A 24551-nucleotide genomic window follows, 5' to 3' on the forward strand; every position below is an offset into this window, starting at 1 on the left:
CACAGTTTTGACAAAAAATCAAGATGAATTCATAGCCTAAATAAGGGGTCGACAATCATGATGCAATTGTCAGATACCTCGCGTATGAATCGCACCCCAAGCTTTAGAGAAAACATTTGGTGCAAGTTTGTGCGACTTGTAGACCTATAGCCTACTCGAATAAATACGGTACTTTAATTGCCACAAAGTAGGCTTAGTAAGAATTAAATAAACGACATAGCCGCGTTGTAAATCAACGGAACACTTTGTAAAATTTTGTTTTAATAACCAAAACTTGATTAAGATGCAGCTGCGTGCCTATATATATTACTTTACTTACCAAGTGTGGCATGCGTGCCGTAGATTGCCGACCCCTGGCCTACACAACCTGTATCTTTTTTTCGGAACACTGTTCCTTGTCAAACAATGCTGTGAAAACAATCAAACAAACCTTTTGGATTGAAGCATATGAAATACATTTCTTTTTTTTCAGGTGCGAAAAGTGCAATTATCTTGGGAAAAACTTGAGCAAGTTGGTAGAACACATTCGTATACACACTGGTGAGCGGCCTTTCAAATGCGACCAGTGCAGTTACGCGGCCAAACGAAAAGACAATCTTGGCCAACACAAAGCTGTAAGGCATGACAAACGAAAAAACAAATCAAGCAGCTTGTACACCGTCCTCGACCAAATCAATCGAGAATCTGCAGCAACGACTGCCGGCACTGTTGGCAGAAGTTCTCCTGTCAATAGAAAAGCCAATGTGGAAACAAATTCTTCAGTGTCTTTTTCGAATAGATTTCCAGTATTTCGCGATGTTCGATTTTATCCAAAAATGGACATTCTCTCCGACTATTCGTACGGGAAAGATAAAGAAAAGGAAAAAAGTCCATCAGCGTTTGCTCCCCTGACTCCTCCCTTTCATACGTTTCCTGGAATGTCAGCCGTGCATCCGACTATGTTTCAGTATCCGTTCCACACTTTGCCTCCAATGTTTCACCATTCAGATCTTGGCACTACCATGGCCCGCAGTGCTGGGCAAAACGCCAACAATCCAGGAACGTATTCCGTTAAAGCGCGAGCCGCTTTAATTAGCCCTTAAAACAACGAATCACTTCCAAACTAAAACTTTCACAACAAATCTCGGAAAATGCAGCAAAACAACTCTTTGATTAGATGTTTTTGAGGTGTTTTTTTATACGACTGTCTAATGCGTCATTATCAACAAGTGCCAGTTTGAAGACGGCTACTTTGCTCCACAAGATCGAAAACTGCCATGTCAACTGAAATCAACAAATTGTTTTCAGGTTTGTACATTAACCTTTTACAATTACCAAGTAAGATATTTGCTACCCATGCTATATCCTATAATTTAAGGAATGCTCATAGTGAGTTGGTGACTGACAACTGTATTGCGACGTGCGATACTCAAAATATTTCGATTTAGCAAAACCCGTTCTTTGTACATTGATTCAACATCTACTTACGTTGTGCTAAGGTGTAATTCGGTTAAGATGACGCCTGGGTGAAGGTGCAATTGCAAAGATTTCGAATTAGCGAAACGAAACTTTTAATGAACACTCAGCGCAAAACCGCAACAAAAATTCGTGACATGTTGCTTTATACCTGAATGATATAAGAAAATTTAATCATGTTGTGTTATGCGAAAACTACTTTAATTGTCGTCATGAAAGTACAATGCACCGCCATGACGCCAAACTATACCAAAAACAGTGGTTACGTATTGCCTTCTTTCGCGGAAAGGAACCTTCTGAGCGACAATATTCCTCCGCTCGTGGTGGTTGTTATTCATTCTTGTGCTGACGCCTTTAGCGGACCTGAAGCGAATTACGGATTTTTAGACCTGGTTAATCCATATCGGCGATTAAGTGCCTTTGAATAGTGAAATGTATCTACAACTTGAAAATAGAATTGAGATGCAAGTGTTGGCAAGGTAATCTCGCTCATTTGCTTTATGCTTTGATAAAATAAAAACAAAACAAGTCTACAACATTATTCTATTAAAAATTTTGTTGTTTTTTAAATTTCCTATTTCGCCTTTCATGATCTCATTCTTGTAAACTACAACACTTTCTCCTTTTTTTTGTATAGGCTTAAAATTGATAAAGGAAGTTTACCCTCAAAATCTAAACAGAACACAATGGCATCATACTATTAAAACATAGGAAGGTAACAGAAAAGTAAAATCATATTATTTTATTTTGTGAAAGCGGTTTGGTCGTCAAAGCCAAAAATTGTATCGAAGTTCATTTTGCTTGGCTGGTTTTTATGACTCTTTGCTCTTCCAGAAAGCAATGACTAACGTTTATGAATGATCATAAACAAGAAGATCATGCGAACAAGGCCACCCTAAATATCCTGTACCAAGAGTTGATGTAGTACTACCCTTTCGCTAGGCTGTGTGACTGTTTTAGCTAAAACAGTTTAATTAAATTTTTTTCCGAGTGCTAATGCCTTTGTCTATACTCAAACACTATTGTTTTGGTTGCATTGTTTGGGGTGTTTTGCACAGGCGTACTTTTTCCACATGACGTTTTGAAAGGCTGGTAGATCAGTGATTCATGAATCATGATGGACAGTGAGATGGCAAATAATGTCGTAAATTGTTTTGTTTAAGTACCTATAGTAGCAAAACATCTTCTGTTGGTTGAGAGCTACTCGGATAGTTGGCACTAATAGGGTACCTTTCAAACTTTCAAAAGTTGTATTACTTTTCTATTGTATCAAGGGCAGTGGGACAAATATTTTTTCGTAGCTTATTGTTAAATCATTTCGGTTAAATCGATGAAGTTGTCATTTGCAGACTGTTTTAAAGATGGGTGCAAAGACTGGACTATAAAGTTTTGACCTGTGAAAAATCCTTCTCAAACAATCTCTCCCTACGAACTGTTACTGCGTTGTTGGTGATTGGTATGATGGGCGTCTGTGCATCATTTCCTCTCCTTAACCATGCGAAAAGAAAAACAATTAAAATTAAGCTTTTTTCTTGGGGTTCAGCGCATAAACTTAACATTTCATGATAAGTGGCAGGCTGCGCTTTTTTTTCGTAGCAAAAATTCTTGTGTTTTGAGCAAGGAACAAAAAACAAGAAAAGGTGTAAAGATTGGAGTAAAAACAAAACATTTGCTACGCAAAAAGTTTAAAGGCAACAATGAACTGTCTGGAAAAGTATTTTTAACCATCAAAATAAAAACTGTTGGTAGCCTGCTTTTAATTTGTCTTTTTTACAATTACCAATTAATTATTTGGGTAGTAGGTTATAGCGTTGCATCGAAATCAATGGTGTCAAGAAATTGTTCAAACACCAAATGTTCACAGCGGTTAAGAATTTTTTTACTTTAACAATGTGACATACTGACAAACATGAGATTTGGTGTTTGCCCAAATGTTGGTTTGCAAAATAGCCTGATGCTATGAAAACTCACAGTTCCTGCGCAAGTTGATACGAGAGATTGCTTCACCACGTATTAGAAGCAAGGCATTAGCGATTTCGGAGATGTTTCTTAATTTGAAGCCGCTATAAGTTTCCAGAACGGTAGTATGATTGATTTTTTAAAACAATTGTTTTTCTTGTAATTGAAATTTCTAAATATTTGTGCGCCCTACAGCTACATCAAAACTGGACTGAAATCTCTTTATGTTTATTGATGCACATCAAAGGACATTTTAAAGTAAACCACAGCAACACGAGAGACTTAATCGCCGTGTATGAAGTTTGATTTCTGGCTTTAATCGGCTTACTTAAGGGATGTTTTTTTGGAGATAATTGTATGAATTTCAATCAAATACGGTTTCCCAGCGACTTTACTTGGCAAAGGTTATTAACATTTTCATTCAGTGACACATCTCATCATAAAGGATCGTATAATGCTCGTTGAAAGTTTAATTCTTGTAAAGAATCGCAGCGGCCAACGACCTACCCCATTTCTTTGTCTTAAAGACGAAATGTTTAACTTTTGGACAACGGTTTGATAGTCACGCAAACAAAACATCATCAAAACCAATAGTGGACGTTCTTTTGTTGCGTCAGAGGTACGTTTTGTAACTATGCTGTGAGTTTAATTTCCGAACGACATCGATAAGACACTGAAAAAGTCACAAACCCTAAGCACACATCTCCTTCGTTTGTTTTAGTGCACTTTGTGTGACTTCAAATAAACCAACGCCCTTCCGAAAGTCTTAAATATGCTTTGCCTGTTGCATCTTGCTCCCCATGTAAAGATGATATTTAAAACCTGGTTGTCAGCCAACGACTTTCGTAAACAAAAGCACAGATCACCACAAGCTAATGCGTCGCTGGAAAAAGTGATAAATGGCTAAAAGTGGGTCTCCTCGCAACGGTGATACGTAAAGATTGATTTTAATTTCTTATTGTTTTTGCTTATGACTTGTTACAGCTAAGCATACAGGAGTTTTAAAACCTTTACTTGGTACATCTACAGCGGTAGATCCTTGCAGTCCTACTTAAGCCCTGCGCTTAAGACGATTAGACTCAGTTCCATGCCCTGTTTTCTTCACCGGACACCTGCATCTTAGTGTGAGCAATTCAAAATATTTCCCACCACCTCAAGTTAGACTTAAATCAAAGATCACATTAGTGGCTGTGTTTCGATCGTTATGAAGCTTTCTACATCGTCTTGATGTCTTGCTTTTTCATTGCTCCTATTTTTACCGATTTAACATTAGTCGATGTTTGATGATGACGTTTCATCTATAAGTGGATCTTGTTTTATGCGAATTGATTTTTGAAACAATATCAAGCAATCAGCTTGCAATTAGCTCATAATTTTTTTCTAAATTTCCAAAGCGTTTCTTGGGCACTCGCATTTACGGAGGAGCTGCATTCACTTTCACTTTTTGTGATCCTTTCATTTCGGTGTCCAACTTTTCATAAAACGATCAATCACTGTTGTTGTCAAAGACTATATGTTTCGTCAGAAACTAGAGTGGCGAAAAATGACAGTAAACAATACACGCCATGTTTGTGCGTCAAATTTTTAGCAAAAAGACAACAAACTACCTCACAAGTTTGCAATGCCAATTTGCATTCTATTACAGTGTGGTCATGATTCTACAATGCATACAATATATGATTTCTATCTTGGTATGAAGAGGTTTTGTGATTTAAAAACTCTGACGACATGCTTCAACTGTCAATTTTACCAAACAGCATTTTAATGGCGGCATTTCTTTTAACTTTCTTTCCAACACGTCACAAAAATAGACTAATAAATGTGATGCAATCCGTAACATCATCCTGGACCGTCAAAACTTATTCTTACTTTGTTTATTGTCAGCTTTGTTAAACTTCTTGTTTATAATCGCATCTTACGGTGGGTCTACATACTGATGGATGACATTGGCCTAATCCGAAAGAATTGCCGACACGGATTTAATCTTTTTTGTTTGGGTTTACTGTTGCAGTGCCTAGCAGTTGTTTATTTTTAAACTCTGTCAAGCGCTTGCAAAGTTTGATATTTGACATAAATTAAGTGATTTAGCAGAACAAAGTTTATTTATAAGTGAACTCGCAAGGGTCACGACTGAACATTGGGGGTTTTCTGCCTATAAATTGATTTTGTGCTAAATATTTTATCATTTGATAAGCGAAACCACAGCCCAATAACATTGGAAGACCGGATTTTCATGCGCTAAAGTGCGGCATGAGATTTTTTTTTATTAGATTTTGAATTTACATTTAACGTTGACAAAGCAAAGATGGTGCTTGAGAAATTGTGAACAATTTATGCATTAAAATCAACATATCTACATTTAATTATCTAAGTAAGTTTTAAAACTAGTTTTTTTGGAAAAATAAACTGAAGATAAGTAATGTTAGACACATCAACAATTGAATGTGAAGTCTACTCGTACGTTTGCGTTTGATTGATTCACATTCAAAATTGTTTTGATATTAAGTCTGCAGATTAGCCAAGTATTTCTTTTTGTCATAATTGTATCGTTTTGCGTGCATTTAGTGGTTGTGTAGCATCATTGTCAAAAACTACTAAACTCGCGGCGCCATTTGCATCTTGGCTGTTTTTGTTTGCAAAATATCAGATGGGTTATGATTTTCAATTTGAATATCTGCTCGTTTTGCATGCAACAAGTCCATAGCTAGAAAATCAGTCCTATTATGCCTTGATTTAACGTTTGCAGACGTTGAATCAATGTGATGAAGAACTGATTTGCTGGGCGGGATTGGTGCCGCAGTGAATCACCAAAATCTGACGCTTTGGTGTCATCTAGCTGCTATGCAAAACTACAAATCAAGAGCTATTGTAAAAAAACGCATACTGTGATGCAAAAGTAGAAACACTATTTGCATTATAGAATTGCAAAATTGTGATTAGTCAAATACCTTGTAATGCCCTGGTCGAGGGGAAGAGCGACGCATTGCGTTTTATAAGTTGACAATATTATTGTTGAATTTAACGTCATAATTAGCGTTATATCAATACGGTGTAACAGCACACAAGAAAATCGCGTCGAATAAACATCAGAGATATTAAAACAGCCCCTAACTTAAGTATGAACTATTTAAAGTATTTTCATAAAACTTGAATGAGCTCAATGTGGCAATAGGTTTGAACAACGGAACGATTGTCGGCTACATAAAACCTCATAACTTGTCTGGTGCGGTAGACACACTGGTGTTACCCCAAGCCACAGCTAGCAATAAGTGCAGCAAAACCCCCCTTTCTAGGAAACCTATCTGCATCTTGCGAGAAAGCCAAGTCAAGAATTTGTTCCAAAATTTACCACTTCCCAGAAAAATTATATTACTCCTAGTTTGGAATTTTATGGCTTTAACGTTGTTTCTATGTTTGACGATCAGAATTCAACTAAAGGGCCGCAATCAGAAAAGAGAATCAAGAGTTTTACAACAATTGTTTTGATAAGTTTTTGTGGATACGTGTTCAGTGTTGAAAGTGTATGTTAACAAAGACCAGCTAACAAGAAATAACAAAACCCCTGCTGAGAACTTGTGAAGCATTTCAAGGGAACAAACGCTTTCTCGGAACAAATCTGCTGTTATCTTGTTTTGCAGCCTACTCCCATCAACCCATTTCGTACTTGTTTCTCGGTGGTTTAACAATGTAGGCTACATTGTTTTGATTTGCTATCATTACACAAACAAAATCTTGTTTCTGCAACGCTATTATATTTGATGAATAGTTTTGCGAGCATGAGCCCATACCAGGTCAACTTTTTTGGACTTAAATAAAGTTCTTTTCAATCTTTTCTATCAAATCAAGTGGTCAAACTAAATCAGGGGTGTCCACAGTCAAGCCCGCGGTACGATTTTGTATGGCCCGCGTGTGTTGTTGCACAATGTGTTATTTTTGGCCCGCAGACGCACAAAAATCATATACACAAGTTGTAATTCAACTTGCATTAAAAAAAAAATTGGTGGAAGGTATTTTCTCGCGGACAAACCACGCGGGAAAAGTTAAATTCATTGTTGCGTTATAATTGCATAATCAACTATTGCCTGAGTGTAATGGGTGATACAGTCGAACATTGAATTATTTTCTGGCTAGCAAATTCAACAACCGATGTGCGAAGCCGACAGCAACATCTTTCTCTCGTGTCTTTTGTCAGTAGCTCGATGAAAACAAATTTCCAAAAATGCAACTATTGCTAGAAAACTGTCATTTGACTTCTCCAGTTGAAAAGACAATACCATGAGCTTCATTTCAAAAAAGAACTACGTCCGCGTTTTTCAAATTAAACTTTCTGAATTGACATACCGTACAGTGTTTCATTTACTGTGTTTTGTATGTTCTTCTTTGTTTTCATGAACGGTTGTTGTACCTTGTCGCTCAAGACTGTATCAAACTTTGGTGGTTAGAAATCGCCTGGTTCAATTTGGCAAGCAATAAATGAGCTTGATCAGGATGATGCAGCTTATGAACGATAAGTTTGATCGTCTTTGCATATCCGGGCACCTGAAAAACTTATCTCTCCAGTCTATATCACTTTTGATGTTGGTTTGACGTCGTGAGATTGTGTTTCTTGCAAGTGTTGGTGCCGCTAGATTACAGATTTGTTCATGTTGCGGATCACCGACCGCAACGTCACGATTCGGTTTCCCGCTGGTCGAGTTCCTGCCGTTGAAATTTTTGTCGATTTCAACAGAAACAAAAAAAACTCTCCATCGTACCTTTATTCCCATGTTCACAGTCGGATCTTTCGTCGCTCGTTTTATTAACAAACCGGCATTCAAATTATACTTTTTAAAACGAGGCCACAACCAAACGCGTAAATTTGATGTTCAATGAAAGGACAGTTTAGAATCTGTATTTTCAACTGTGGCCCCTGCCTTGATGATGCATTTGCTTGCTCTTAGCAACCCAGGTGCAGGAATTTGCAAGAGAGGAAACTTTTTGCGTCTTTTCGACGTTCATAGGTGGAAAAATGCGGTTTTAAAAGAAGCATAAACAGCAAGCGGCAACAAGTGCCAACGTGGGTGATCATTGTTTATTTGTTAATTGAATTGTTTGTCAACAAGTTCGCTGCTTGCGGTTGATTTTGAACTATATTTAAAAACACTTTTAACGGGTGTTTTTAAATTTAAACAAACAAGCTTCTTTTTTAACTCGGTACCTACGTCAGCAAACATGACAAACCGACCCTTGAACCAATCCACAAACTTGACTTTGATACACAGGAAACGTCTCATTCCTGAAGAAAACATGTGTTATGACGTCACAAAGCGGTATCGCAATACCGCTGCGTTTGAAGGGCGGAAGCTGCTAACGAATACTGTGCAATGGAATGCCAAAATCTGACAAAAACTCTCGCTTCAAGTGTGATATTTTTTCCTTAAATATCACATCGTGACGTTTGAGTATGTCACGAGGATAGATTTAGGGTGGTTTGACGTCGGTGGGCATCGGAAGATTTAAACTTTTGTTTTCAAAATGTTAACAGATCGAAGAAAAAGGGAGATATCATCTCAACCTAAAAAAATTCCCCACACGGAAATTAGAAATAAAAACACGAAGAAAACTTGTGAACACACTACACGTGTCAAAACGTTTAACTTCGAATTATTCAAGGGCGCTAGTAATCGTTTCAAAAACTCATAAATAAAAGAAACTGTTTCGTGCAGTTAAGTTGGTTAAAATATAAAAAAAATATCAAAAAGAGCCTATGTTAATTTGCATAAAGTAACAATTGGCTATAACGTAACCAAAATATATTTTTGTGGTGTAGCCTATTTGCAACTCGTTTTTTCTTTTTGTAAACTATCATTTAATATGTAACTCAACAAAGATTTTTTCGGTTTACGATGAAATTACCGTCATCAACGCGTCTAATGTTGAGACATTATACTATAAATAGATTTCTGGCTAACTGGCGAAAACTTCTTGTTAGAAAAACAAACTTGTGGTGAATTTAGTCAACTATACAATATGTAGTAGAGTCAGGCCAGCACGGGCTTTTCCGCTCAACCATGCACCAATGAGGAATGGCTTCTTTCTCTACTTGTGAATGTGGTGCTGAGGAACAAACCGCAGACCACATCATCAATGATTGCACCATCTTCAAGCCACCTAATGGAGTAGAAGGTCTGTGTGTCTTGGATGGTGAAACAAAAGACTGGCTGCTCTCTAGTAGCCTTCCAGTTTAGTCCGGAAACATCTCAAATCTAGGATGGTAAAAGGATAGATCCTCAACGCTCAGTCCTAGAGGCTCACACGATTTTCGTGTCACACGAAGACGATGAACTACAACATCTTTGGAATCTGGAGATGTGATGCAAGCAGATTAAATGTAAATTAGGAAAAACAAATCCGCTTTGGTTAATTCTTTTTAAAGTGTAACTGAACTTACAATTTATCCACTTGCTGAATTAAATAAAAGTCAGGGCTCTGCCAGCCGCTCTCGGCATTTCCCGGCCAGGGAAGACCACGGCTGTTTAGAGGCCCACTCATGTTAGTCTGTCTAATGTTTTTTGACTATTTGAAACGAAAAACTGGACAAGGGGTGCTATTGGACCCGGGACCGGAGTAATTTTAGGTGCACGAAACATTTTTCAAGGGGCTCAAAAACATGAAAAAACCGCAGCATATTCTTTGGATAATGCGTTTTTCTTATAAATGTCCTGATTTGGGGTCCAAGGATCTCATTAGTACCGGGCTCGAAATATACTCTCAACGGAACTGCTTGCAACCGAACATAAAATCTACAACGCCGACTTATTGAAAGCGAACTTGTTTATTCGAAGTAGGCTATTTTGCATCCATTCCTGTGTCTTAATTTCTTTTAAAGACAAACAACGCATCATTTGTATCTTATTTGTTTTTAACAGTGATGCAATTGCAATTTTGAGACTGATTTTTTTCATTTATGCTTGGCAAAACCAAACATCATCGCAAAAATATTTTAGGAGCTATCACTAAAAAAATAAGCGACCAATAGAAGATTTTTGGGGAGGCGAGGTGGTGCTCACACAGCATTGCAAAAAATATTTCACATTCAGAAGTAAAAAAGCAAACAAAATGATGTCAGCAAGTCTACTATATAAAAAGTAGTCTTGATACACTAAAAACTGTTTAACGTTTTGTCGCTTCAGGGTCAAATATATTTCAAAAGATTTGTCCGTTTAAACTATGTTACTTCGTTTTGTCAGTAAGAACTTCCAAATTTACAAAGAACAGTTTGTTTTCGCGCCAGATACATTCACTTTCTTTCTGTTTAGTTTCATTCGTTGTTGAATACTTAGGCTTTTAATTGTAACGTGAAAGTGTTCGAGTGTTATCCAAGCTAGTAAAATCTGGTCTGTTCGCATTGATTTAACGTCTGTATACGTCGTAAATTTTCTGACGTAACCATGTTTAATTCTATCATTACATAGTTGGTATCTTGTGCATTCAATTTGAAAACTTATTTTTACAGATCGAAAGCGATTTGGAAGTTTGCTTTGCCGCCATTTTGTGGCCAATGATTTCGTCGTTATTCCAACACTTGCTGCTTGGTGGATTTAATGAGAAGAAATGCAATTGTCAGCACTGTTTTTTGTTGTTTTTTATGACAAATTTATATCAAGGCGTTATGCTCAATGTTATAATATTGCAATATATACAGCGGAATAAGTTCCAAAGATACACCGTAAAGCGAATTTGTGTTGTTGCTTAACAGTTCAAAGCAAATTTTTGTTTTTTGATTGCATAGTTCTTAAAAGTTTGTTTTGCTTTTTTTACGTGCCTTGCATAGCCAACTATAAACGAAGTTCTATCACTTACACGTACTACGAAATGAAGTGTTCTGTTTTTTATTATAATCTTTATATATATTTTTATTCTTTTCATTGCTAAGCGGTCGCATCATGAAAAAGTTCTTGCTTTGCTAGCTTTACTTTGTGGCATTATTCATTGCCTGCTGCTACAGCTTGTATCATATTTTGCTTTCCAATATTTATTCCACATACATTTGCATTATTTGGATGTGGGTGTTTTTATCCGCACCTAGGAACTACTTCTCTGCATGAAACTGTTATCATAATGTTCATTTCATGTCATTTTGAAACTTCAAGAAGATATATTCCATGGCAGCTGCGCTCCACTGGTATATGTCCTGATGGAGTTCGCAGTCGTGGCACCGTATCTATGCGGTAGCTTCAGTGGCTTCCTCCCCAAAAAAGGACAATTGAATGTTTACCCGATTGTCAATGTGTGACATGATTTTGTTCACTTAACATTCAGCCTGCAGTAGGCCTACTTGAGTCACTTGATGCAAATCAATTTGTACGTACGAATCAACCGACAAAGGTTGCTATTTTACATTGTTTTAACGTCTAGCAACGTTAAGACGACAGTAAAATGGGGTCGTTTACTGGCTGGGGTATATAATCCTTGACTTCCATTGTGAGCGCTACTTTCCCAATACACTGCGTAACTATGAGACAGTTTGTTTTAATTTCCATGTTCCTTTATTAGCTTGGTAGTAAGATAACTGTTGCAAGATTACTGCGGTTGTTTTATTGAGGTATTTCTTGTAGCTTGTGGATTCAACTTAAAATAGCTTTAAGTAGAAAGGAAACGTTGAAAGCCAAATAAAGATATAATCTTTGTCTTTCTTCCCATTTTGTAGAAACACTCTTTCGTAGTTTTCACTCATTTGAGATTATGGCCATTTAACTAAAAAGCAATTTCATTCAATGTAAAATTAACAAGCTGATAAACCATTATGCAGAATGCGGTCTCCATCGGGCATCAAGGTGATGTGAAAATTTATAAAAAAAAAACTTTGTTTAGGCGAAATCGACACAGTTTCTTGGTAGTGGTCGCTCTGTTCTGTAATCCTTTCTGCGGACGATGTTTTTAAGAAATAAGTGTTTTTTTACCAACAAACTTAAGCTTTTGGTTATCAAATTCAATGGCGCCATTTCTTCAAGTTTTTTTTTTTTTTTTTTTTACAAAAATGGCGATAAACCCATTTTTACGATAGTTTGGGTGGAATACAGAGACACTGGGTTGCATTCAACAAAGGTTGCTTTCATCAGAAAATCTTCTTTAACAGTCTGCAAAGATTGTACAAAATTGTATACATCTCATCAAGTCACAGACATTTCAGGAACAGGTTTCAAGAGAATTAAACCAATAAAAAAAAGCTTGATGAAAAGTAAGGGTGGAATTTGCTAACAGTGCTGATGAAGGTATCGGAAGAATGCGATCATCCAGTGTAGCATCGTAAAGTTTTATATAATGGACTATGAGTTCATGTTTGATGGCTGATTATTATTCAAGTACAAATCATCGTGATAGAAGTGACAGTCTTAATGACAAGATCAGTTGTTGCTTTGAAAGATAATTATTTTCCAGGTAGCGCTATTGCCAGTCGGATGAACACGATAGACGGAAAGACCAAGGCCCCGAAGAGAGAAAATCACATGGCCTTTTATAAGAATTCCGCTACAAGGTTAAATCAGTTTATGTAAAAAGTAACAAGTTTTCTTTGGAGTTTTCTTCAATACGTCATTTCAAAACTAAAGTCTTTTTTTTTTATTAACAAAAAGTATGTGATGGGCTGCTTCAATAAAGTTAACTTAACCAAGATGATAGGAAAAATCACTACTGCCAAAAAAATATTAGCCTATATGATTATTTTTAGTAAATCTTATTTTAAAACAAGAGTAGCCTAATTTTATCTGGTGCTTTGATAGAGAGCTAACTTTGAAACCTTGTTGGCGTCAACTTTTGACATCTTGTTAGAGTCAGGCAAAAAAATAGACGGTTATAAATTATAACATAAATAAAAAAGCAACTAACTTTCAAACGTTTTCACCACATAGTTATGTCCTCATCAGAAATAGCCTGATAATGATTTCATCTGTAGTAATCTAGTAAAAAGAAGCAGACATCGACAATTAGAAGTTCAATGTCACAGTGCACCAGCTACAAACAGTAGAAACTCAACAATTGGCACAAGAATAATAAAAGCCAAACAACTTGGAGAGAAGCAGATCACAATGATGAGGTGTAAATACCAACACGTAAAGCAAACACTTAAAAAACGCACAAAAGAAATGAGTAAATGACCAGCATAAGCAATAGTAATTTTGTTTGATTAAAATAAGGAAATTGGGAGCATGCTTAGTTTGCTGAGTTGGCCTATATATACAAACGCCAACATCACAACCTTGCTCCTTGTAGCGGATTTGAAATGACAATTAAAGTTACGTCTGACTGCGATTTTTCACCCAGCAAAAGCTTCTATAACATATTACTCTACAGGTAGTACCAGCCCAGCAAATGTAGGAAAGAACACTTGGTAAACTAGGCTACTTCTCATAATCGAAAATACACAATTTTTGTTACAAAACAAGACAGGATAGTCAAAACTTCTTGTGGGTCACTTTCCCCATTCCCCATTAGGCGTATCTTCTTTGCAAGGATATTGCATATTTCTTAGTTTTCAAGAAATTGTGGTGGCCCCAAAAATACTTCTTGAATTTGCTGTTGTTTACACAAGTCTATACCCTGTGTCTATTCAAATGAAAAGCTTTCTGACTAAAAAACTTTAGGAATTGAAGCGAAATTGAAAAATAGCCCACAGTTTTTTCATAAAATTAATTTGAAAATAACAAAAATACAAAAGAATTTTAGTTTTCTTTAAACTTGCAACATTTCTGACAAATCAGAAAATCGAACGTTCGTTTACTGTGCTAAAATTTTAGGTCTTGTTGGAGACGGCTATTGGGATAATAGTTCTAGTTGGACGACAACATTGAAAAACATCAATCACGATTTGTCAAAAACTTGTTTATTTTATTCAATGTTTCTCTAGCAAGGGAATGAGACAACAAAGCTTGCCCCAGGCAAACAACTTCCTTTCTTTTTTTGCAAAACAAATCCGAATTACAATTTTCTGGTAATTGAAATGTGCGGTATCTAAAATGTACCTAAATTAAAACGAGCGAAAACTTATTTCCTGCTGCTCGACATTGAGATTGACTATTGTCAACCGCTTCATCGCACCACAATAACAATTAATTAATATTTATCGAACAGTTCAGGCACTCCCAATCGATAAGGTATGATCAGTATTTCATTTTAAAGTCATATTTTACTTCGTAATTGACTTTATGAAAATATTTCCTTCGTCACAAAAGATAAGTTACGGACTTTATTTATGGACAAAAATGGACAAAAATTTATGGACAAAAATTCTGTCAACTACGTAGGCTCTATTGTGCATACGTAGACCTACACTTGTGAGGATCCAAAATATTAGCAAACCAAAGTAGGCTAACCTTTTCTTTTATATTAGTTTATTTCTAACTTGCAGTGTTAATAAAGTTTTTGATGACTTTTCTCGGAGAAGAGGTTTTTGTGTTTTGGAAAATATCTTAAATAAACGCCAATTGAGCAGTTTCATTAGTAATTTTACATGAACATTATTTATATGATTCATTAAGAGTCGTTTCTTCTTAAAAATGACGCTCAGAACATGATTGTCTTCAATTTCCAATTAAAACAATAATTAATGTTTTGGTGATGCGTTAATTGTTGGTCTGTGAATGTAATGGAAAATACAATGAGATATAACTATAATAATAACTAAGCATTAAAATATGAGTGATGAAACAAGTTGAAGCTGTAGAAGCCTAACTGGTGATGGTCTGCAGAAAATGCTCCAAATCTAAGAAAATGCACATCCTTTTCAGCCAATGCAACAAATTAGCTTTTGTTAAGCAGTATTATACTTACAGATTTATATTACTGTATTGCTTCAGTTTTAAATTTCTCAAGGTGTTGCAACCGTGCCAAAATTTTTATATTTAGTAAGTCATTTCTCTCTCGAGCACGCTTTAACGTTTACTTTTTGTCGCTTCTACGTTTTTTCAGAACCCTGCTATGTTATGGCATGTGATTTTTTTTTTTAATTATTTGATGGACGGAAATAAAATAAAAAAACGTTATGATGATGATATTAGCTCTTACATAAACTCATTGCGGCAAGGTATAATATTGCATGTATTTTAGTACCTCAATTCATAAAATTGCAAAAAAAATTAAAGTCAAGATAGCAACAATTACTTCCCATGTTGCCACATCTTTGACGTGATTCGTTTCTTGCACTTTCAGGTCTGTATATCATCAATATAAATTCTATTCATGTAAACATAAATGGTGAGCGGCGCCTCAAAGTAAGTATGGTAAGGGATATGAGACTCCACCTGTCTAGCGACGCACAAAGACAAGTGGAGAAAGGCTTACTACTCTTATAAGCTGTCTGATATGACGTCTTAGATAGAAATTAAACGGGTGGTCACAGCGTTGCACAAGCCTTTTTTCAACGTCTCTGTTTACGTCACAATTGTTGGCTTCGACTGTCCTGACTGAGTTTTATGCAAGTACAACAATCCCAGTTAAAGGTGAATGCTCATCTTAGTCTTAAAAACTCAACAACAATAGATGCCACGTTTTCAAATGATTGACTGCATTGAAACTACATAGATACAATTTACAGTTTATTGTAAAGTGGCAGCACGAGACTGCGCAGTTCACCAAGTGTGAGTACCGTAGTATTTGACCAAATAGCACAGTAAATTACACTGATCTACAAAAAAAGAATTTTTTTTTGCTCCATGAACTTTGAAGACTGATTCAGAGTAATTTTGGGGTGCTGAATCCGAATCTGACCTCAGATTTATCCTATCACGACAGGTTTGTGAAATATGATAACAACAAATTGCTACTTTCGTCAAAAGTGGAAGATTTGGCGTTGCGTTTACCACCAACATATGCAGTGCTGTAACGAAAGGTTAGTGTTAGACAGGCCAAAACAGCCTAAACATGGTTACTGAACAAGCATTGCCATAGGCTTGCTTAAATCTTTGTGGTTTCATGCAAAACATTGACGGGGGGAGGGGGTCAGTTACACTTATAGCCTCCCTTTTAGCTTGTTATTACTGCCTTGTTAATAATGTTGCTTAGAAAACAAATTGGTATCAAAATTATAATTGGTAGGTGTATTTCAGCTACTTATGCACCACATGGCCTGGATTTCTGGATCTTGCACAATGTGTATTTGCAATAAACGCAACGTCAAATCTTCCACTTTTGACAAAAGTAACAATATGCTGTTATCATATCTCACAAACCTGACGTGATAGCATAAATCTGAGGTCATATTCGGATTCAGCACCCCAAAATTACTCTAAATCAGTTTTCAAAGTTCACAGAGCAAAAATCGTGTAGACCAGTGTTATCATTGGCTACACGACCAAAGTAACAAACGCTTACAGAAAAATACATTTTTGGAAAATTTAAGATAATACAGTACATAACCACAGTTGTTCAAGCACAACATTGCAAATGAGGAAAAATCAATGTTCTGTCGAGATAAATTTGAGGAAGCAAATCACAAAACTGAGTCAAAATTATTTCCTCCACAAAAATGAACTTTTTCAAATGTTATGTAGAGCAGAAGGCATAAAATGAAGTTTACAAGACTTAAAAAATGATGGTTTGTTCAATAACTGTGATGTTTCGATAACCAGTCATAGCTGTTCAAATTTATTGTTGCCTGTTACAGCCTGGCCAAAGAAATCGCATAAACGTCACGTGGCCTATTCATTTTCTATTCATAGTTTTTAGGCTTTGTGTTTGTGGAAAATAAAAAAAAATCGTATGGAATAAAAGCACATATTTATTCACAGATAGCTTATGTCTGATTTTTGAGATCTAAAAAAACATCAAACTGGAAAGTTATTTGTAAAAAAAGCAAGGCGTGATAGTAATTTAACAATCAAATTTATCCAACTTGATTTCAATTTTAGTAGTAATAACTTAATGGAAGACTTAAACTGAACTGAAATTATACACAATTAAAAAATTTAGCAGTAGAAGTTTAAATATGAAAATTTAACCGTTAAATTTTGCTGATCGAAGTGGCGTTATCAAGGAAAAAATTGTTTCCGTTTACACTTTTTCCCTTTTGCTGGATGGAAAGACCATTTGCGAACGGGTTAGAAAATCCGACAGCTCCTGGAGCAGCCATGGAGTTCATGCTAGCGCTAGTATTTTGATAAGAAGATGTTGTTGAGGATGGAGTAGCAGAAGATGATGTCATCAACACAGCAGCAGCAGCCATGGTCGTACATCCGGGAGTGTTGCGAGTCAACACGGATAAAACATCCGCAAACGGAGTTGCATTAAGCGGACTTGCAACGTTGTTTCCTCCGCCGGATAGCAACCATGACACAGATGAAGGAACAGCGTTAGAAGAACGACTTTGACCTGTCAGAAACGAATTGTAAATGGCTGGCGACAGTCTATGGTTTGCACAATAAACCAGAAGTGTAGGCCTATACATTTCCTTTTTGTTATTTTTAATGCGTTCAAGACAAGACAAAAACAGATGAAAGTCAAAAATAGAACTTGCGTCTGTCCTGTTTCAAAATAGTAATCGAAATCTTTTTCAATTTAAAAGAGTAGACTGTATTAGCTTTCACTTCACAACCTACTTGGTAGTAGTTGCTGACTGCTGTTGTTGTATTGACCTGAGGCAATGTGTGATTGATTGCTCGTCATTGGCTGATGCTGTTTGTTTCGAAAAATTCCACCCGAGACTGCATTTGAGGGAACATGATGTTGTGGTTGTGACTGCGGTGGGCGGTCATTGGGAAGCATTGGCGATCCACTGTGAGAATTGGATCTCACGGAATTCCCTTGTTTCCTCTCTTGCAAAAAACAATGGTATTCATTATAAAAGCAGTGAAACGAACTAGACTCTTTGCATCAGAATGTGATTCATTTTTGTTGGGATACGTTGTAAACAAGCTACTTTTGTCAATTGTTGAAAACATTAAACTTAAAAGAAAAATAGTTCTAAAATAAATTGTGATTGTTGTAACAAAAATTTTCATTCTCATTGAACAAGTTATCTATCATTCTTAGGCCCACTGGCACCAGTCACATGAAACAATCATGCAGGTTAATAAATCACGTTTATAGAAAGAACACGATCAGTCAAGTTATGTATACTTTATATTAAAACGTCAACCGATTTTGGTGCGGTTTAATAAAAAGGAAAGCAAGGCATTCAGTTCTTGCTGATTCAGAAGCTCCACAGAAAACAAAACCTTGTTGGTTTTGAAATCAAAACGCCTTTTAAGGTGGGTAATTTGTTAGCTACACTTATTCAAAAGGTTGTCTGATGTACAATTCTATAGCACTTTTAATAAGTAAGTACATAAGTAATTAAAACAGTCAAACAGTTGCTGTTCATAGCTTTTAAAACTAGCTCTTTAGCGCTACCTAACAGCGAAGTTTTCACGCTAGCCATTTCATCTCTTCCAGACAGAGAGCCAGAGCTGTCGTCTGCCATTGTGACGGTGGTATTTGACGGGACAGATGAATCTGACAAAAACAAAACAAATTCATAAATATTTCGATGAATTTACGTCTGTTCGCACAATATGCTACCATATGTGTGTTAACTTCTAAAAAGACTCATAAACTTAAGCGCGTGACTTATAACAAAACCGTTTTAATATCAGATGTGAGGGTAAAAAATTAAAAGAAGCCACTCATTCGGCTTGAAGGGTTTTCGCCCTGTTACGCAGGAATCCCGGCACTGACATTGACAAAGTAATTTTTCTGTATGTGGCTAATATGTTGTTGTCCTGGATATTAATCTACCCCTTAGATGCTGCTAAATGGAGAGCTGTTCTTCAAGTGCAAATCTCAAGTGCACATATCGGAAATTGAACAACCATTGCTTGATCGTGCCGTTGTTGGCTTAATCCAATTGAATTTGTGTTTTGTCGCCCATCTTATATCGTCCCCGAATACTACACCCAGAAAGTAATTTCTTTATATGCCTTGAAATAATATAGCACTTAGCAGTTGGTATGTGATAGCTTTACAATAAGAAAGCTTGATTTCAAAGTTGAGAATTTTTATTGGTTTTAGGTAGCCAATCTTGAGCAAAAAAGGATTGTCAAATGATTATTATTCAATGATATCAATTAATTCTATTGGAACGCAAAAACGGGAAGAGCAATGGATCGATAAAAAACTGATTGAAAATTTAGCAAACAACTAGTTTACCCATTGAATTTGTTAAGACAGCCACAAAACAATGTCAGTTTATAAATAGAAAGTTTAATGTACAGTAGTTATAAGTGTCTGCTCTTAGAAATATGGTTGTTTTTATGTTTTTACACAATCGTAAATCCTTATATTTTTAGATGTACGTACATAATTAACAAACGTTAATATGCATACTCTTCATTTTACATTTTTGCTACATATATTTTTTGTCAACACATGCAGGCCTACTTTAAATCTTTCAAATTTAGCACTCTGAAAATGAGTGTTGTTTCGGCATGCAAAACGTCAATACAGCGTAGCATTACTGTAATAATATTTTCTTACCCTGCTTTTCTTTTGTATTTTCTCAGATAAAAACTTTACTTTTTTGTTAAAAAATAATTTATCTTGGTGATCAACAAAAAACTTTTAGGATTCCACCAAACGATTTGTCAAAGAGAGAAGCTATTTTGTGCTAACAAACGAAAAGCTCTGTAAGTGGAAAACATACTATACAGTATTTTTAAAAAGTTAAGCTTTTAAAACGAGCCGTATTTACGTCATGTCCATGTTTAGTTATTTTACCGTTGGTAGTTATTATTTGTGTTTTAATTATCATGCATGCTTAATTTTTGTCTTATTTATTTCAATGTTTGCGTGGCAGCTGACTTTTCGCTGCCGTCTTTGTTTTCAAAACTATTTGCCTTTTGCGTTTGTTGTAATTGGGTAATTTTTTTTTTTTCACCAACAAAAACAAATAAATTAAGCTGAACCGGCAACTTTTATAGTTAATGTTTGAAATATAATAAGTTACTTACTCATGTCTTCCATCGGGCTGGCGCAATCCGTGTTGGCAAGAATCACCCCAGGACTAGACGGCGAGCTATCCGGGGAATGCTGCATGGTATGGGGCTGCTGCTTGGCTCGCTCCATTTTGCGCCATTTTGCTCGCCGGTTTTGAAACCAGACCTACAAGACAAGCAAATTGTTTTGACTTTTTTAGTGAAATATTTTGGCATGGAAGATAGAATTTTTTTTTGTGGTAGGCCAATGAATTCCAGCAGTAAAAAGCATTGATGCTATATATTCTCTAAAACATGTCTTGAGAATTTTTTGCTTGTGAAAAAAGGTTGTAACTTTAAATGTTACCAAGCAGTATGAAACGTAAGCATCCACAGTAGCCTATCGCAATCTGGCCCATGCTCCTAACAAAAGTGTGTCAACTTATTTTTCATTAGGCCTACATTTTGCTTGACGACGGAAAAAAACATGTCTTTATAAACAAACCCAAATAAAAGAAAAATGAAAACTGAAACAAAGTGACAACGACACTGGTTTAAAACCAGGCTTCGTCTTTTATCGCAATTGTTTTGAAACAGAATTTGAACATAGACAAATAAAACCTAACAACCACACGCCATTTAACATAATATAATAACATGAAAGTAAACTAAAAATTACAAATGTTTTCGGCCATACTCATGTTAGCCCCTTTCAAGTAACCAATTGACTAGTGTTCTGCATAAATTGAAATTACAAAACTTATCTACATACACAAGAATCGAAAACAAAGAAACGCATAAGAATGGAACAGCAAGGCAGGGGAAAGGCAAAATCGCATGACACTTAATTACGCAAGGAAACAAACACTTAAATGACGCAAAATTGGCCGAAAACGTAAGTTTTGATTTATTTTCATGTTATTATATTATGTTAAATGCCCTGTGGTTGTTAGCTTTTATTTGTGCATGGTTCAAAAAAATCATCTTTTTACAAAAATTGTAGAATTTGAACAATAACTGAACGTAGGTAAATCAGTCAATATGAAACTGTAGCGTTACCTGAACTCTTGCTTCTGTCAAGTCAATCTTTAGAGCGAGTTCTTCTCGTTTGTAAATATCTGGATAATGAGTTTCAGCAAAAACCTTTTCAAGTTCTTTCAGTTGCGAGCTTGTAAATGTTGTTCGAATCCGTCGTTGCTTTCTGCGTTCGTGCAGACCTCCGTATCCCGCATGATGTTGGTGGTTGGAGTCAGGAAAGAACTTGCAAGGTACTATTCAAAATTGCATGAAGTGTTAAAACCCAACAACAATAGTGATAAAAATAGGCCAATCATGTTTTATTTTACGTTACCCATTACGACAACATGCAGTACAATAGCCTTACAGATGCAAGACAACAGACAACAAAAAGCAGTGAAGAGACATATGGTCATTGAGTTAGCTTCTCCCTTTATTTAGCATCTCATGGAGTGTCTCGCCGAGACTCAGCCGAATGCTCAAGAGCAGTGTCGAACCACCACCTTTCGAGCGTCGAGAAAATACTCACACTGCACAGCCACGAAGCTGATGCCGAGAAACAAAGTTGAGAAAATGTTCACGCACTTTTCTGTATATTTTAAAGCCAGTTAAAATTTTTGTATTGTATAAATGTATTTGGTGAAAGAAACGAGTGAAATAAAATTGTTTTTCGCTTCGAATGCTGGCAACGTTAGCCTATTACATTTTGTTGGTTAGATCATAGAAGCGAGCCTTGAAAATAATTTTATGGTGGTCTACGCTGCGTTATTGCATTTCTAAACTTTATCTGTTAACTTAGTTAATGCTTAAGGTTTTTTTTTATTTTAGGCATGCTTGCAGCTTAAAAGGACTTTCCTAAATATTCTGCAACACCATTAACAGTTTCCTATTTCGTGTAACTATTATATACTACAACGCCGATTTTAGTAAGTTTTGACTAAATAAATAAACAAGTTTTTCAAAACAGATGCCGTTTAACGTTATCATGAGTTTGAGCACCTTTAAGCCACGCAAACAATGGGATTGTTTAAAATTCCTTTTTGTTTTTATCGCATTCGAAATCTTGTACGAAGGGAAGACTTCGAATCTCATATATCATTGTTCTGGGATTAAATTTGACATCTCAAGCTTTATTTGGAGTCATATACTCCTTTTTTCGGGAAAGAATGAACGAGGATTTATGATAAGCAGCAGCTGTTTGAGAGCTTTGGAATAAATGTTTTTATTTTTAAAAGATTTCTTTTCCCGATATTGATTGCGTCATAAGATATATTGCAGTTATTATAGAAATGGCATTTAAAAATGATTTTTCAAATATTCAACACATTAAATACGAAAATTCTTTGTATTATTATTTTTCATAGTCATGACGTGCCACAAATCACAGAATCAATAGTGGGCTACAAACTGTCTGCATAGAATCTATGTAGCACTTTCAGCAAATATTTATTTCAGTTGAGTATATGTCCTAGCAAAAACAAAACTTAATTATGCCTAACAACCTGCAGGGTAAGCAGAAGACTCTCTGAGCCCGTTCAATCCATAAGCTGCCGCGGCGGCTGGCATTGAAGATTGGGAACCACCGAAGGCTGCGTTGCGTATCGGGACTGTGGAAGCATACGCCGAGGGAAAAGCAGCTTGCGTTGATTGCTATAGAATAAAAACAATTTGGAGAAATTTTAAAAAATCGTTTAAAATAAATTAATGGCTTTTAAGAAATATTCGAATAAAAGTTTTTGTCTCTTCAAATTTTAAAATCAATTCGTCATCATTTTAGAAAGAAAACTTTGAAGAAATATTACCAAGTCCCAGAAGATTAGCTTATTATTCCAAATAAAATACTGCGTAGCGATTTAGTAAGAAATTTCAAATGATTTTTTTTATGAAGCATTAAAAACAGCATATCTTAATTTGTCTTACAAACTTGAAAAGGCCGTTTTAAAATAAAAATATGATTTTTTATTTAAATGATGAGTGCATTTGTTTGTTTGGAGAGTGATTAAATGTTTTTTGTGATTTAAATTTTTGAACAAAAATTTTGAATGATGGCTATTTGAAATAGTTAATAAAGCTTAAATTAAACCAACTAGGCCTACTCAAAGGTAAAACAAGCTGCTTGGATAAATCAAAGTTGCCATAATTTTTGCACTGACACAAAAGAAAATAGTTAAGAAGACTACCCTTTAATTAAATTGAAATTCACTTGTTAGAGTGAAGTATCGTAGATTCTAGATAAATCATATTCTAGAAAAAAGTGATGAACACAGATCAGTAGTTTAAAAACAAATGCGCTCGTTTTAATGCAAAACTTTAGGTTACAGTATATTCTTGCCTTCAGTCACAGCAACATCCACTGCAACTTTACCTGAGCGTGAGCGCATGAGTTAAAATCAGAGTATGGTGCTGACGGGTAAGGTTGGTGCCCATCATTGTTAGAGGCGGCGGCAGCAACCATGCACGCGGTTGTGTCATAATTCGAACTCACACCAAGGTACGAAGAATAGTCCATGTCTATCAGACAACTAGCTTCTGTTATTATTTTTTAATTTCTGAAAGGGAACAAATTTAAATTTTACTTGGGCCACTCTGTATTTAGCACCTTTGATCATTTCTTTCAGTTACAAATGTTGTCTATTCATTTGAAAATCTTGTTTGTCAAATTGTGACAATTTAAAAAGTTTTAATTCATACAAAAGTCTAGAAATACATATAGGCTACCAACAACTGTTTATTTTCCAGTTTTTCCAGTTCGCATCCAATTGCATTTGTTTGCCACAAGAGAGAAAAAGTCTACTCTATGGCCTATCGTATTAAAATAACTTAAATTAAGTTATGTTTGCAGCCACCTCACGATCCTCAGGAGCCAAGTTTATTAGAAAATTTTGCTGAGAAATTATTTCTAATCCAATCTTTACAAACGCAACTTTCAAGTTCCGCCATTAATTTCAACGTAATTTTAACGTTCTCCTATACAAAATGTATCTAAATTGAGTATTCTGGCTTCAGTTGATCTTTACTCGTTCGATCTAAGACAATGAAATAAAATACTATTAGCGACAAAATTAGGGTAATAAACCTCATTCTAAAGCCTTGCATCAAGGCCCTAATAAAAAATCAAATTTCAAACCCCAAACTGCATTTCGTTGCCCAATAACTTGCAATGTGGCACTGCATGGACAATGTTGTTATCTGCGCGAT

General features: G+C 35.7%; 2 protein-coding genes across 2 annotated transcripts in view; one reads left to right on the forward strand and one right to left on the reverse strand.

The window, feature by feature from the left end:
• The window catches only part of LOC145780175 (uncharacterized), a 28097-nt gene extending 16199 nt beyond the window's left edge, over positions 1-11898 (forward strand). The window contains exons 8-9 of the mRNA XM_082591883.1: positions 473-1287; positions 10910-11898. Of these exons, the coding sequence (XP_082448009.1) occupies positions 473-1082 (610 nt within the window). The 3' untranslated portion in view covers positions 1083-1287; positions 10910-11898. The remainder of the gene's footprint in view (positions 1-472; positions 1288-10909) is intronic.
• Positions 11899-17389: 5491 nt separating this feature from the next.
• LOC145780176 (uncharacterized) lies at positions 17390-23862 on the reverse strand. The gene is made up of 6 exons (XM_082591884.1): positions 23719-23862; positions 22856-23003; positions 21396-21607; positions 20373-20523; positions 18736-18879; positions 17390-17757 (listed from the first exon to the last, which is right to left on the reverse strand). The coding sequence occupies exons 1-6, from the start codon at positions 23860-23862 to the stop codon at positions 17390-17392; spliced, it is 1167 nt and encodes a 388-aa protein (XP_082448010.1).
• Positions 23863-24551: the final 689 nt, after the last annotated feature.

This window comes from Aplidium turbinatum, chromosome 11, assembly GCF_918807975.1.
Source record: "Aplidium turbinatum chromosome 11, kaAplTurb1.1, whole genome shotgun sequence".
Lineage (NCBI taxonomy): Eukaryota > Metazoa > Chordata > Ascidiacea > Aplousobranchia > Polyclinidae > Aplidium > Aplidium turbinatum.